At 44.5% G+C, this 12,283-nt stretch overlaps 1 protein-coding gene and 1 pseudogene across 1 annotated transcript; both read right to left on the bottom strand.

The window, feature by feature from the left end:
- Positions 1-6,526, bottom strand: LOC116419309 (annotated as a pseudogene).
- A 240-nt stretch (positions 6,527-6,766) lies between these two features.
- Positions 6,767-11,568, bottom strand: LOC100927252 (ras-related protein Rab-26-like). The gene is made up of 3 exons (XM_031938529.1): positions 11,507-11,568; positions 11,052-11,455; positions 6,767-7,365 (listed from the first exon to the last, which is right to left on the bottom strand). Exons 1-3 carry the CDS (start codon positions 11,566-11,568, stop codon positions 6,767-6,769), a joined length of 1,065 nt encoding a protein of 354 aa, XP_031794389.1.
- Positions 11,569-12,283: the final 715 nt, after the last annotated feature.

Here is a 12,283-nt window from a genome sequence, read left to right as displayed (position 1 = left end):
TCACATGGCCCCCAGGAAGGAGGCCTGGTCCGGACAGCCGCTTAGCAGACGAGCCTGCACCGATGCGATGGCAGGAGGGGCAACTTTGCAGGAGCCGGGGAAAGGGCAGAGGGAGTAGAGGGGGAGGACCAGGGCAGAGGCAAAAGGCTCTTGGCAAGCTCGGGCCCGGAGCTGTGGCCAACCGGGGTACATGTACGGCAGGCCCGCAGCGGCGCTGGTGCTGAGCACTGGGGCAGGGGGCTGTAAAAGTGGAGGGGGAAGCCTGGAGGGGGTCGGGGGCCCCCAAGTGCTGCAAATGGCGTTTCAGCCTCTTGTGGCGACTTTGGACCCAGGTTTTGATCTGAACTAGCACCAGCTGACTCCCGCCTGCCAGTTTCCGCCTCTCTGCCGCACCCAGTTAGTGCAGGCGTTTGGAGGAGCTCTCCAGAGTCCTGATCTGCTTGGTGCCAAAAGTTGTCAGAAGGGACGGGGTTTCTGGGCCTGGGCCCTCGATCAGTCCTCAGTGGCCACTGCTGATCTCCTGAGAAATTTCCTCACCCAGGGACCTGGATTTGAAGGTGGGAAGACCTCATCTCCAATGAGATACATCTTGGCATTTCAATGAAAATCTGTCAGACATTTACTAAGCACCTAATATTTACACGTCCGTTGAGACCTGGATGAGCCATGTCAGTTATGGTCTGGGTGAGTCACAAACTCTTTGATTTTAAAATAAGTCCGTTGGATTAAGTGATCCGAAACTTGGATTCCATATCTAAATGAAAATAATAGTGGTGATGGGGAAGGAAGAGGGGATGAAAAAGACTGACAAAAATATCAGTCATTAATATTTTACTTGAAATGTCCAAGAGCAAACCATAACAAGGCACAGCTTACTTGCCTAGAGCCTATGAAAGCAACAGGAGATAATTGAAAGGCAGAGTGGCCAAGTGGTTCCCACCTTTAGAGAAAAGTGAAGCAATTGTGGCCGCACTTAACACAGCACCTGGCACATAATATGTAGAGTGACTAACTAACAGGTGAAAAGAATCTCCTGCTTGACACTGTTACACAGCTCTGCCTTGCTTCCATGGGTTCTCTCTCCATCCCTGCCTGGCCAGAGAGGCCAAGAAGTCATCTGGCTCTTTTGCTTCTATCCTACCTGGGAGCTAAGGATTCTCTCCAAATGTTCTCCAAAGGATTGGGCTGGTGACCATCACACCACAAGCTAGCCACAAGCTCTACTGGACTCTAAGCTCTGCATCTCCCAAGAATGGCTCTAGAGATTACAAAAAAATCCCTCCTTCATTGGCTCCCACAAATTCCCAGAGCAATGGGGATAACTAACAAGAGCAGTAATAACCCTTCTCCCCCAATGGATGCTATGGGATGCTACTAGTATATAATACAAAATGTTAATATGAATAATGTTTTCTACCTTGAGGCACACAACTGCCAGCAACTGTTTTATTGAATTTCATGAGCAGTTAATATACATTTTTCCAATTGTTTAGTTCTGTTAGGAAGCAGTTACTTATGATTGTATTTTTATAATTCTTACGTATATATCTTGTTAGGAAATTCCAAAGTACTTTATATATTTTATAGTAATTGTAAGTGATATATTCTCTTTATCTTCCTACTGAGGTTTATTGGAGTTAGGATGAAATAACAATGATTTGTGTGGATGTTTTTATCTCTTGCAAATTTACTAAAAGTATTGTTCCAATTAATTTTTACTTGAATTTCTAAGTTCTTTAGGTGCATCAATATATCATCCACAAAGGTGATAACTGCGAATCCTCTTGGTTTCCTATACTTATTCCCTCAATTTTCTTTTCATCTTAGTGCTGGTCAAAATTTGTCATACCGTATCAAACAGAAATGGTGACAATGAATAACATTGCTTCACCCTGAATTTATGGGAAAAGGTTGTAATTATCTCCATTATATATAATATTAGCTCTTGATTTTAAATACATTCTATTTGATTTACTTATTCAGTGCCATGTCCATCAAACTACCAAAAAAAACTAAGAGAAGTTTAAAAAAATAACTCATCTGGAATTGACTCTAATTTATAAGAAATCAAGCCATTCTCCAATTGATAAATGGTCAAAGGATATGAACAGACAATTTTCAATTGATGAAATTGAAACTATTACCACTCGTATGAAAGTGTTCCAAATCATTATTGATCAGAGAAATGCAAATTAAGACAACTCTGAGATACCACTACACCCCTGTCAGATCAACTAAGATGACAGGAAAAAATAATGATGAATATTGGAAGGAAAACTGGGACACTGATGCATTGTTGGTGGAGTTGTGAACAAATCCAACCATTCTGGAGAGCAATCTGGAATTATGCCCCAAAAATTATCAAACCGTGCATACCCTTTGAGCCAGCAGTGTTACTACTGGGCTTATACCCCAAAGAGATACTAAAGAAGGAAAAGGGACCTGTATGTGCCAAAATGTTTGCGGCAGCCCTGTTTGTAGTGGCTAGAAACCAGAAAATGAATGGATGCCCATCAATTGGAGAATGGTTGGGTAAATTGTGGCATATGAATGTTATAGAATATTATTGTTCTGTAAGAAATGACCAGCAGGATGAAGACAGAGAGACTTGGAGAGACTTACATGAACTGATGCTGAGTGAAATGAGCAGAACCAGGAGATCATTATATATACTTCAACAATAATATTGTATGAAGATGTATTCTAATGGAAGTGGATTTCTTTGACAAAGAGACCTAACTCAGTTTCAATTGATCAATGATGGACAGAAGCAGCTACACCCAAAAAAAGAACACTGGGAAATGAATGTAAACTGTTTGCATTTTTGTTTTTCTTCCTGGGTTATTTTTACCTTCTGAATCCAGTTCTCCCTGTGCAACAAGAGAACTGTTCAGTTCTGCACACATATATTGTATTTAGGATATACTGCGACATATTTAACATGTATAGGACTGCTTGCCATCTGAGGGAGGGGGTGGAGGGAGAGAGGGGAAAAATTGGAACAGAAGTCAGTGCAAGGGATAATGTAAAAAATTACCCAGGCATGGGTTCTGTCAACAAAAAGTTATTATAATAAAAAAAATAACTCATCTAGATGAAAAAAAGGTTAAGAATATCAAGGGAAATAATGGGGACAAAAATAACAAAAGAAGGTAGGTAGTCTAGCAATATCAGATCTAAAACTACAGTATAAAGCAGTAACCATCAAAGTCATCTGGTACTGGCCAAGAAATAGTGAATCAGTGAAAGAAATTAGATCCATAAGATATAATAGTAAAAGACTATAGTAATCTACTGTTTGATAAACCCAAAGACTTCTGGGGTAAGAACTCACTATTTCAGAAAAACTGGGAAAACGGGGGGGGGGGGCAATTGGATACAAAGTATGTACAGACTAGTTTCTCTTATTTTATATTAAGACACAGTCCAAATGGCTACATGATTTAAAGATAAAGGGGAATCACAAGCAAATTAGAAGACCAAAGAATAGTCTATCTGTCAAACCTATAGGAAGAAGAAGTATTTTTGATCAAATAGAGAGAACATTGCAAAATGCATATAGATCATCTTGATTAAATTAAATTTTAAAAGCTTTTATACAAAGCAAACCAAATGCTACCAAGACTAGAAGGAAAGCAGAAAGCTAGAAAACAATCATTACAAGTATCTCTGTTAAGGGCCTCATTTATGAAATATAAGCATAATTTAAAAGAATAAAAATTATTTTCCCACTAGATAAAGATATGAGCAGGCAGATTTCAAATAAAATAATCAAAGCTTTCTCTGGACATATGGAGTAGTGCTCCAAATCACTTGATTAGAGAAATGCAAATTAAAACAACTTTGAGATACCACCTCACACCTATCAGATTGGGCAATAAGAAAAAAAAAATTAAGTGATAAATGTTGAAGACAGGAAAAACTGAAACACCTAAGGCATTGTTGGAGTCCTGAACTGATCCAACCATTCTCAGAGATAGTTGGAACTAGGCCCAAAGGGCAACCAGACAGTGCATACACTTTGACTCAGCAATACCACTACTAAGTCTGTATCCGAAAGAGATCATGCAAAAAGGAAATGATATTCATACATAAACATATATGTGAATATGCAAAAATATTTATAGGAGTCCTTTTGTGGGGTGACAAAATATTGGAAACTGAGGGGAAACCCATCAGTTGGGGAATGACTGAATAAGTTGTGGTATAGAAATATAAAGGAATATTATTGTACACCATGAAATCAACAGGCAAATTTCAGAAAAACCTGGAAAGACTTGTACAGACTGATACAAAGTGAAATGAGCAGAATCAGGAAAACACTGTGTGCAACATCAGCAACACTGTATGATCAACTATGAGAAATTCTGCTCTTCTCTGCAACAGAATGATCTAAGACAAGTGCAAAGAACTCATGAAAGAAAACGCTATCCATATCCTGATAAAGAACTGATGGCCTCTGAATGCAGATCAAAGCGTTGTTTTTCTTTTCTCATTTTTTTCTTTTGATCATGTTCTTTCACACTGTGACTAATGTTGAATTGTGTCTTACGTGATAGCTCAGGAATAAACTAGATCAAACTACATCCCTTCTTCAGAAGAGGGGAGAGGAAGGAAGGAGGGAGAAAACTTGGGAATTCAAAATCTTGTAAAAGGAGTGCTAAAAGGGAAGGTGGCGGAGCCATACCAGACCTAATCCCATATTTATTAAGAGGCAGTCATCAAAATCTTTTGGTGTATTAAGAGTAGGGAATCAGTGAAATAGATGAAGTCATACAAGACACAATAGTCAATGACTATAGTGATCAAGTGTTTGATTAAACCCAAAGACGCCAGTTTCTGGGCTGAGAGCTCTCTATTTGACAAAAAATGGCTAGGAAAAATGGAAAATACTATGGCAGAACCTAGGCATTGACTAACATAGAACACCCTACACCAACATAAGGTTAAAATAGGTTCATGATTTAGACATAAAGGGAGATATTATAGGCAAATTAGAATAAAAAATAGTCTACCTTGTCATATCGTTGGAGAAGGGAGGATATTTTGGACAATGAACTAGAGAACATTATGAAATGCAAAATGAGTGTTTTTGATTGTTAATCTAAAAATGAGGTGCGCTGGAAGAGTGTGGAGAAAGAAATGAAAACTATATAAAAAGATGAGGGAATAGGTGATATAGAACTGGTCTATAATAAATGAGAGATGACATTAATAGAGATGATTAGTTAATATAGAGATGAGAGATTCAGAGATAAATATTATGATACATGATGGCCAGATGATAGATAAGACTATTTCCAGGGATCACTATCATCTCATTGAGCTAAGCTTCATAGACTGAAAACCACTCTAGTGGTAGAGTTAAGTGAGTCCTGAGAGTCTAGATCAACCCTCCACTTCTCTTCCCCCACATTTTATTGGTGAGAAAACTGAAGCCCAAGGTCCCACAGCTACAACACCCATGCCTTCCTCACTCCCAAACCCAGCTCTCTCTCCAGTAGGCCATACTGCCCTTGTATGATTCCTACCCCAAACATATCAACCCATGAGAAACTACCAGAAACACACATATAAACAAACAACTTTATTTATAAGAAATCCTAGAAAAAGAAAAATAATCAACTTTGAATTCAAGTGTGAAAGAAGTCCCTTTAAAATGAATTTTTCCTCATTCACCCTGCCCCCAACAAAAGCCAAACAGGTAGCTTTAGAATCCTCGATACCTTTAACTGAAACAGGAGAATCACCCACTGCCCTTTTCACCAGAACTCCTGAGATAATACAAAGATGTCCCTGTCAGAAGGTTCCTAAGCAGACCCCCACTTGAACTGCAGCTGTGAGGTATCTGTTCAGAACATTTACAGACAGGCCCCTCCACTCCACTTCTCTTGGAGGCAATTAAACTAATTCAACTTGCAATGTCTGAGGGTCTTTATCTGGCTGCTAAAACAGAAACTATAATTTTAATGGCACTTACGTCTAAAGGCATCCTACTGGTAAGAGGCAGCCCCATTTCAACCCAGCCTCTTACTGCTATCCAAAGTGCTCCAGATGAAAACCAAGTTGAGAATAAACATGCTCAAGGTGAGTAACAAAAAAAACCTTACCCATATCCCCCCAGTCTGGTCTTGAGGGTCACTGAATAGGGACCACTTCAGAACAGGGCTGCTCACCATCACCACAAACAAGGTCTTCTGGGCCACGACAGGGGTGGTGATCAGGCTCCAGACAACAAATACACAAAATCCAGGGGCAAGATGGTGAATCACTTTGCCCTGGTCTCCAGAGGAAGGGTTTCTCTTGGGGGAGGAGGGGAAAGCCCAATAAAGAAAATCCCAAACACAACCTTCAGGAAGGCAGAGGAGGCTGCTGAAGATGAGTGCCATATTGGAGAGAAAGCAGCCAGGGAGCTGGCTATCTCTGGGACCTCTGGCAGGCTGAGAGGCAGGGGGAGGCTGCCCACTCAAGGAGGAATGGAGTCTTTTCTTGCCTGATCAGGATACCCAGGCACCGAGGTAGTCATTCCTGCTCAACAAAAGTAAAAATCCAAAAAGGCCTTAACACAGAAACGCAGATGACTCCCTCCAAAAGGTTCCTGGAGAAATCCTGAAAATGCAGAAAAGAACTTGGCAGTGAAGAGCAGGCAGAAGGAAGGGTCCAGATGAAGGTGTTAAAGGCTGGGGAGTGGCTAGGGGATTTGAAGGTATTCTAGGCCAGGTGAGAAGGGAATTAGGGGGCAGGATCAGGGTAAGGGTGTACCTGCTCACTGGATTGTGCAAAACTTGAACTCCCAGACTTTCTTCTGCTCAGTATTAGGGAGACTCTTGAGCTCCTCCTCAGCTCGCAGCCTACAAATTTCTCGGACCAAGTCATGGAAGGCTTGCTCCACACCTTGCCCAGTCTTGGCTGATGTCTCCACGTAAGGGATCCCGAAGCTCCTGGCCACCTCCTGGCCCACTGTATGGTTCACCAGCCTATCAGTTACGTCTACTTTGTTGGCCACCAACACCACGGGTACACGGTTGGTGCCCTTGATTCCCTGTAGACGGTCCCAGAGGATATTCACATTGTCAAAAGAGTAGAGGTCATTCACTGCATAGACTAAGAGGAATCCCTCTCCCCAGTGCATGGACTCATCCCTTAGGCAATAAAATGCTTCAGTGCTTGTGGTATCCAAGATGTCCAGCTGGCACTGCTCTTCATCCACCACTGTGTGCTTACGGTAGGAATCTTGGATGGTGGGGCCATATTCAGTCATAAAATGATTCTTAGTGAATTGCATGATCAGTGCAGTCTTGCCCACACAAAAGGTGCCCATCACCACCAACTTATACATCTTGGTTCTGCGTCTGTCTGGATCACCTATGGAGGTATGGACACAAGAAGCCATGAGAACTGGGAGGGGCTCAAGTGGTCTCTAGTCTACTTTCCAGGCTGCAAGAAAGAAACTGCAAGAAGTCAGCCCATTTCACTGGAGGTCACCTCTCTGGAGGAAGACTTTCCTCCGACTTCCAGCCTCAGTGGGCTTTTTTGCCAATCCTCTTCCCGGCCCCTTTCAGCTCTCTGGGACCCGGCTGAACAAGGCTGAACCCTCCCCTCAGTGACAGAACTTCAGATACTGGAAATCTCTGAATCCCCTGGCTCTTCTGAAACAATTCCAAACCCATTAGAGTACATGGGCTCCAGGCCCTCCCATTCTGGCTGGCTTCTCCAAAACACTCTCTGATTTACTGGCCCCCGTCTCACACCTCACGACCTAGAAGACCCCGGAGTCAATTTGGAAGGCTCTTAGGAGGCAAGAATAGTGCTATTTCTACAGCCATACTCCTCCACAGTAATGTAGCCCAAAGGGGTTCGGTTTGGGCGGCTGCAGGGTCTGCAGCTCCTGCATCGAAGGGGCCGAGAGTCTCTGGCCGGCTCGACTGCAAAGTGGGCGCCCTCATCTTAACCTGCAGTAGTACAAACCCAAAGTTTGTACCATTGTGTGGGGTCAGGTGGGGACAGGGGAGGCCTGCCCAGCGGCACTGCCCGCAATAATACGGCCCCAAGATGAGCCCAGTTGACCCAATAACTCCCGCATTAATATATTCCAACATGGCACTAACTTGGGGTCTACTTGCCGCCACCCCATTGTTGTTAACAGAGAGCTGGCCTCAACATACCCTTTAGAAGCTGTAAAATTACCCAGGTCGAATTCAGGTCTCGTCTTTAAGTGTGGAAGGTCTTAGAAGCAGAGAAGTAGAGGCCCCCCCTCCTGCGTACTACAGGGGCTTCTGGCAACCTCAGGTCTCCAGGGTGATTTGGAGAACCCCGCCCCTAGGCAACAAAGACTCCCGGGAACCACGCCCCCACTCTTTTGGGATGGGGGAATTTTCTTCATTTTGGAAGCTCCACCCCATAAGAATTTGGGAAGCCCCACCCCTCACTACCAAAGCCAGTTGGGAACCTTACTTTACCTTTGCTGGAGCTTTGAAGCATCCCCTGTGGCAGTGTTTTGGGAGCTCGGGACACCACACCTTAGGGAGTTTGGGGAAGCCCTACATGTACCAGAAGGGTTATTCGCCCCAGCCCCACAGTGTAACCTGGCGCCAGAATAGTTCTGTCCCTGGAATTCTGAGATAAGGATGAAGGTCCAAGAGCCAGTGCTTCTGCACCAAAGGATAGTGCGCACTAAAATCCTCAGTCCTGCAGGCCCAAAGGGAAAAAGCAGGCTTTGTCACCCTGGCTTTCTTTTGCCTAATCCGCACTTCATACCCTTAATCACCACTCTAAACCCCATTCTTAGAATCTGAACTCATTCTCTGGCTATAATTTGTGGGCAAAGAAGGCCTAAGAGAAAAATATTCAGAAATTGCTTTCTGTCCTAGGTAATGCAGACATTCCCTTTATTTGACCTTGCTCACACATTTATATCTGGCACAGCACTCATGATTATCTTGGGTATAAATCGTTGATCTAAACCTAATTTCTGCCAAAATGCTTTCCATTTTCCAAACTTTGACCCTTATAGAGGATTACAACCTTCTCCTATCAGGAATTAAGTTCTCAGGTTTATCCCCCATTGGCTTGAGTGTCATTATTCATGATCTTTCCTCTTCCAAGCTGTTCCCTTTCTGAATCAGCATCAAGTAATTTCAGTAATGGCTCGTTTACACCCCCATTCACGGCTTAGAAATCTAGCTGGGATTTCAGGATTGGAAAGATCTCAGAGAACTTTGCTGACCTGCTTGAGGTCAGGGGATTGGACACCCCTTCACCCTTCAGGCTCTTCTCGCCCTCCAAGCTTGATTGCTGAAAGGAAGCCCAAGATGATGGGGCTTGCTGTAGAATTTCTCCTGCCATCTATTTTTTTACTGGAGGCCCAAAGCCAGCGCCCTCTGGGCACTGTGGCAATTTCCATAATGATTTCAAGGAAGCCACAACTGCTAACAGGGTTTCCTAGGGGAAATGCCTCCTTTTATCTTGTTTACATCTTCTCTCCCTTTTCCCTAACGTGTTTCTCTCCTCCTTCCCCATCACCACTCATCATCCCCTTCACTTCTTCTCTCTCTTTTTCTTAAGGAGCAGATTCTTTATGGAGCACCATGTGGGTTATCTGCTCGACTGCCTGGGGCTTTCTGCTGTAAACAGGATGCTGATCTAGGGAGCCTTTCCCCTGCACACAGCTAGGAATTGTTTTACCCTGAAACATTAGAGGCGGTTCATGACCTGCCTGTACCCTAATTCAGGGATCCTTTTGCGGATGAACAAATCTGTTTGTATAAATCCTGGATGGCCAGTAGTATAAATCCAGGCTGGATTGTAGAGAACTGGCCTCTGGGGAGAGAGAGGTCCCTTAGACAGGCCCAGACTGGGGCTCACCTGGAAAACCATCGTAGGGGATCACTGAGGCAGCTTTGACTTTTATAGAGCACTTCACCAATTGTTCTTATACTCTCAACCAAAAGACTCAATAAAAAGTTTGACATTCAAAGTGTAACACTATAAATACATGCAGAACCATTTGGCAAGCCCTCACACCAGAGATACTCATCCTCCTTGGATACCCTTGGGATCCACCTGGCACTCAACTCTCCCCTGAGACTCCAAGACGATAGATCACCCTCATTGGCTCACTCTCCCACTCTCCACAGCAGATCTCCCAAACCTGCTCACCCCTCCTCAACCCTTTCATTGCTTCCCTCCGTCAACTCTCTCAACTCTCATTTTTACAGAAAAAAAAGTTAAGGGAATCCTTCTTGAGCTCCCTTTTCTCTCCTCTTCCACATCTCCCATACCTCTTACCCGCCTTTGTGACCTGCCCCTGCTATATAGAATGTCATGGGCCAGGATAACGGTGCTACTTGTCAGAGGGAGCAGACTCAGGTTATTGGGATAAAGATTCGGTGCTTCTGTAAATTTCAGGCCATCAAATAACAATATTCTGTAGGGACTTGGGGCAAACCAGGAAAGCATTTTAGAGCAGTAGCGAAAGAAGGGAATCGGTCAAGGGAGAAAAGGAAACACTAAGAATGTAACTGGTAAGATTTATTCTCAAGATAAGAAGAGATTCCCCATTCAAGGGCAGAGATGAAAGGAAAAAAGAAAAGGCATTTTTACAATTACAGAAGCTATTCTTCTATTTATTTATTTAAAAACCATATTTATTATGTCCATAAAGAATTCTCTGTTCATAATCTACTTCAAATAATTTCGCAAATATGTACAACTTCATGCATGGGGTACTTCCAGAGGCAGAAGACAGAGCAGACCATTATTTCCTGAAGCCTTCCGAGTTAGACTCTCTCCGGGAGGGATCGGCCTCTTGCTCCCTTATTCTCTCTCCTCTCTCAGTACCAGTCAGCTCCACCAGGGGGTATTAAAGGCCTCTAAAGTCATATGGCCCTCAGGAAGGGGGTCTGGTTCGGATAGCCGCTTAGCAGGCGAGCTAGCACTGACGCGATGGCAAAAGGGATAACTTTGCAGGAGCCGGGGAAAGGGCAGAGGGGGCAGAGGGGACATCGGCAACAAGCTCCTGGCAAGCTCGGGGCCTGGGAGCTACGGCCAACCGGGGTACGTGTACGGCAGGCCCGCGGCGGCGCTGGTGCTGAGCACTGGGGCAGGGGGCTGTAAAAGTGGAGGGAAGCCTGGAGGGGTCAGGGGCCCCAAGTCCTGCAACTGGCGTTTCAGACTCTTGCGGCGACTTTGGACCCAGGTTTTGATCTGAACTTGCTCCAGCTGCCTCCCGCCGCCAGTTTCCTCCTCTCTGGGGCGCCCAGTTAGTGCGGGCGTTTGGAGGAGCTCTCCAGAGTGCTGATCTGCTTGTTGGCGAAAACCGTCCGAAAGGGGCGGGGTTTCCGGGCCCTTGGTCAGTCCGCAGTGGCCACTGCTGATCTCCTGAGAAATTTCCTCGCCCGGGGACCTGGATTCGAAGGTGGGAAGACCTCCAGAGGTGGCGGTGGCGCAGGTAGGTCTGGGGGCCGGCACTTGTAGAGGATATCCGAGATATCAGACCCGAAAGAACCGGGCCTCCCCCAAGGCCGCGCCGACCTCGGCCTTCCCTTCCAGCGGAGGTCTCAGAGTCATCGTGGTCGAAGTGTGAGGATTTCTGGCTGCTCTGGGACAGCCATTCCCCAGAGAATGGGTCTTTGTCATCTGGAGGAAGTTGGAAATGGAGAGGGGCAGAAAGATCTTCTTGTAGACAAAACCGTGAGAACTTTTATCCAGAGACAGCCAATAATGGCTTCAACGATGGGCAAGAACAGCTGCTTTATGAAATCCTTGCATAGAAGTGGGGACTTTTCAATAATTGGCCTCGGAGCAGTTGGTTCAGCAAGGGGCTTGGCCATCCAAATATTACAAAGTGATTGCGGCTCCGGTTCTTCCCTACAGCCTTTGTTGCATCCCTCACCCCTCCCTTGGCTTTTCACTATGATTTTTCATGTAGCAACTAAGGAAGCCAAAGGGCCCTCCACATATTGGGTGGTCTCACTCCCCAATTTTTTCTAGCCTACTGTTATGGGCCAGAACTTGAAACAAGGTGACAACTCCGAATGTTTGTGGCAGCCCTTTTTGTAGTGGCTAGAAACTGGAAACTGAATGGATGTCCATCAGTTGGAGAATGGCTGAATAAATTGTGGTATATGAAAATTATGGAATATTACTGTTCTGTAAGAAATGACCAACAGGATGATTTCAGAAAGGCCTGGAGAGACTTACACGAACTGATGCTGAGTGAAATGAGCAGGACCAGGAGATCATTATATACTTCAACAACAATACTAGATGATGACTAGTCCTG

Source organism: Sarcophilus harrisii, chromosome 5, assembly GCF_902635505.1.
Source record: "Sarcophilus harrisii chromosome 5, mSarHar1.11, whole genome shotgun sequence".
NCBI classification, from domain to species: Eukaryota; Metazoa; Chordata; class Mammalia; order Dasyuromorphia; family Dasyuridae; genus Sarcophilus; species Sarcophilus harrisii.
This window is presented reverse-complemented; position numbering and strand designations above follow the sequence as displayed.

What these genes read in the sequence shown, in the direction of transcription:
- LOC100927252 (XM_031938529.1), bottom strand. Translation starts at nt 11,568, where the DNA reads ATGACTCTGAGACCTCCGCTGGAAGGGAAGGCCGAGGTCGGCGCGGCC. An exon ending in GCGGCCTTGGGGGAGGCCCG is followed by an intron (nt 11,456 to 11,506) that starts GTTCTTTCGGGT and finishes GCCGGCCCCCAG; the next exon opens with ACCTACCTGCGCCACCGCCA. An exon ending in CCTGCCGTACACGTACCCCG is followed by an intron (nt 7,366 to 11,051) that starts GTTGGCCGTAGC and finishes ATACCTCCATAG; the next exon opens with GTGATCCAGACAGACGCAGA.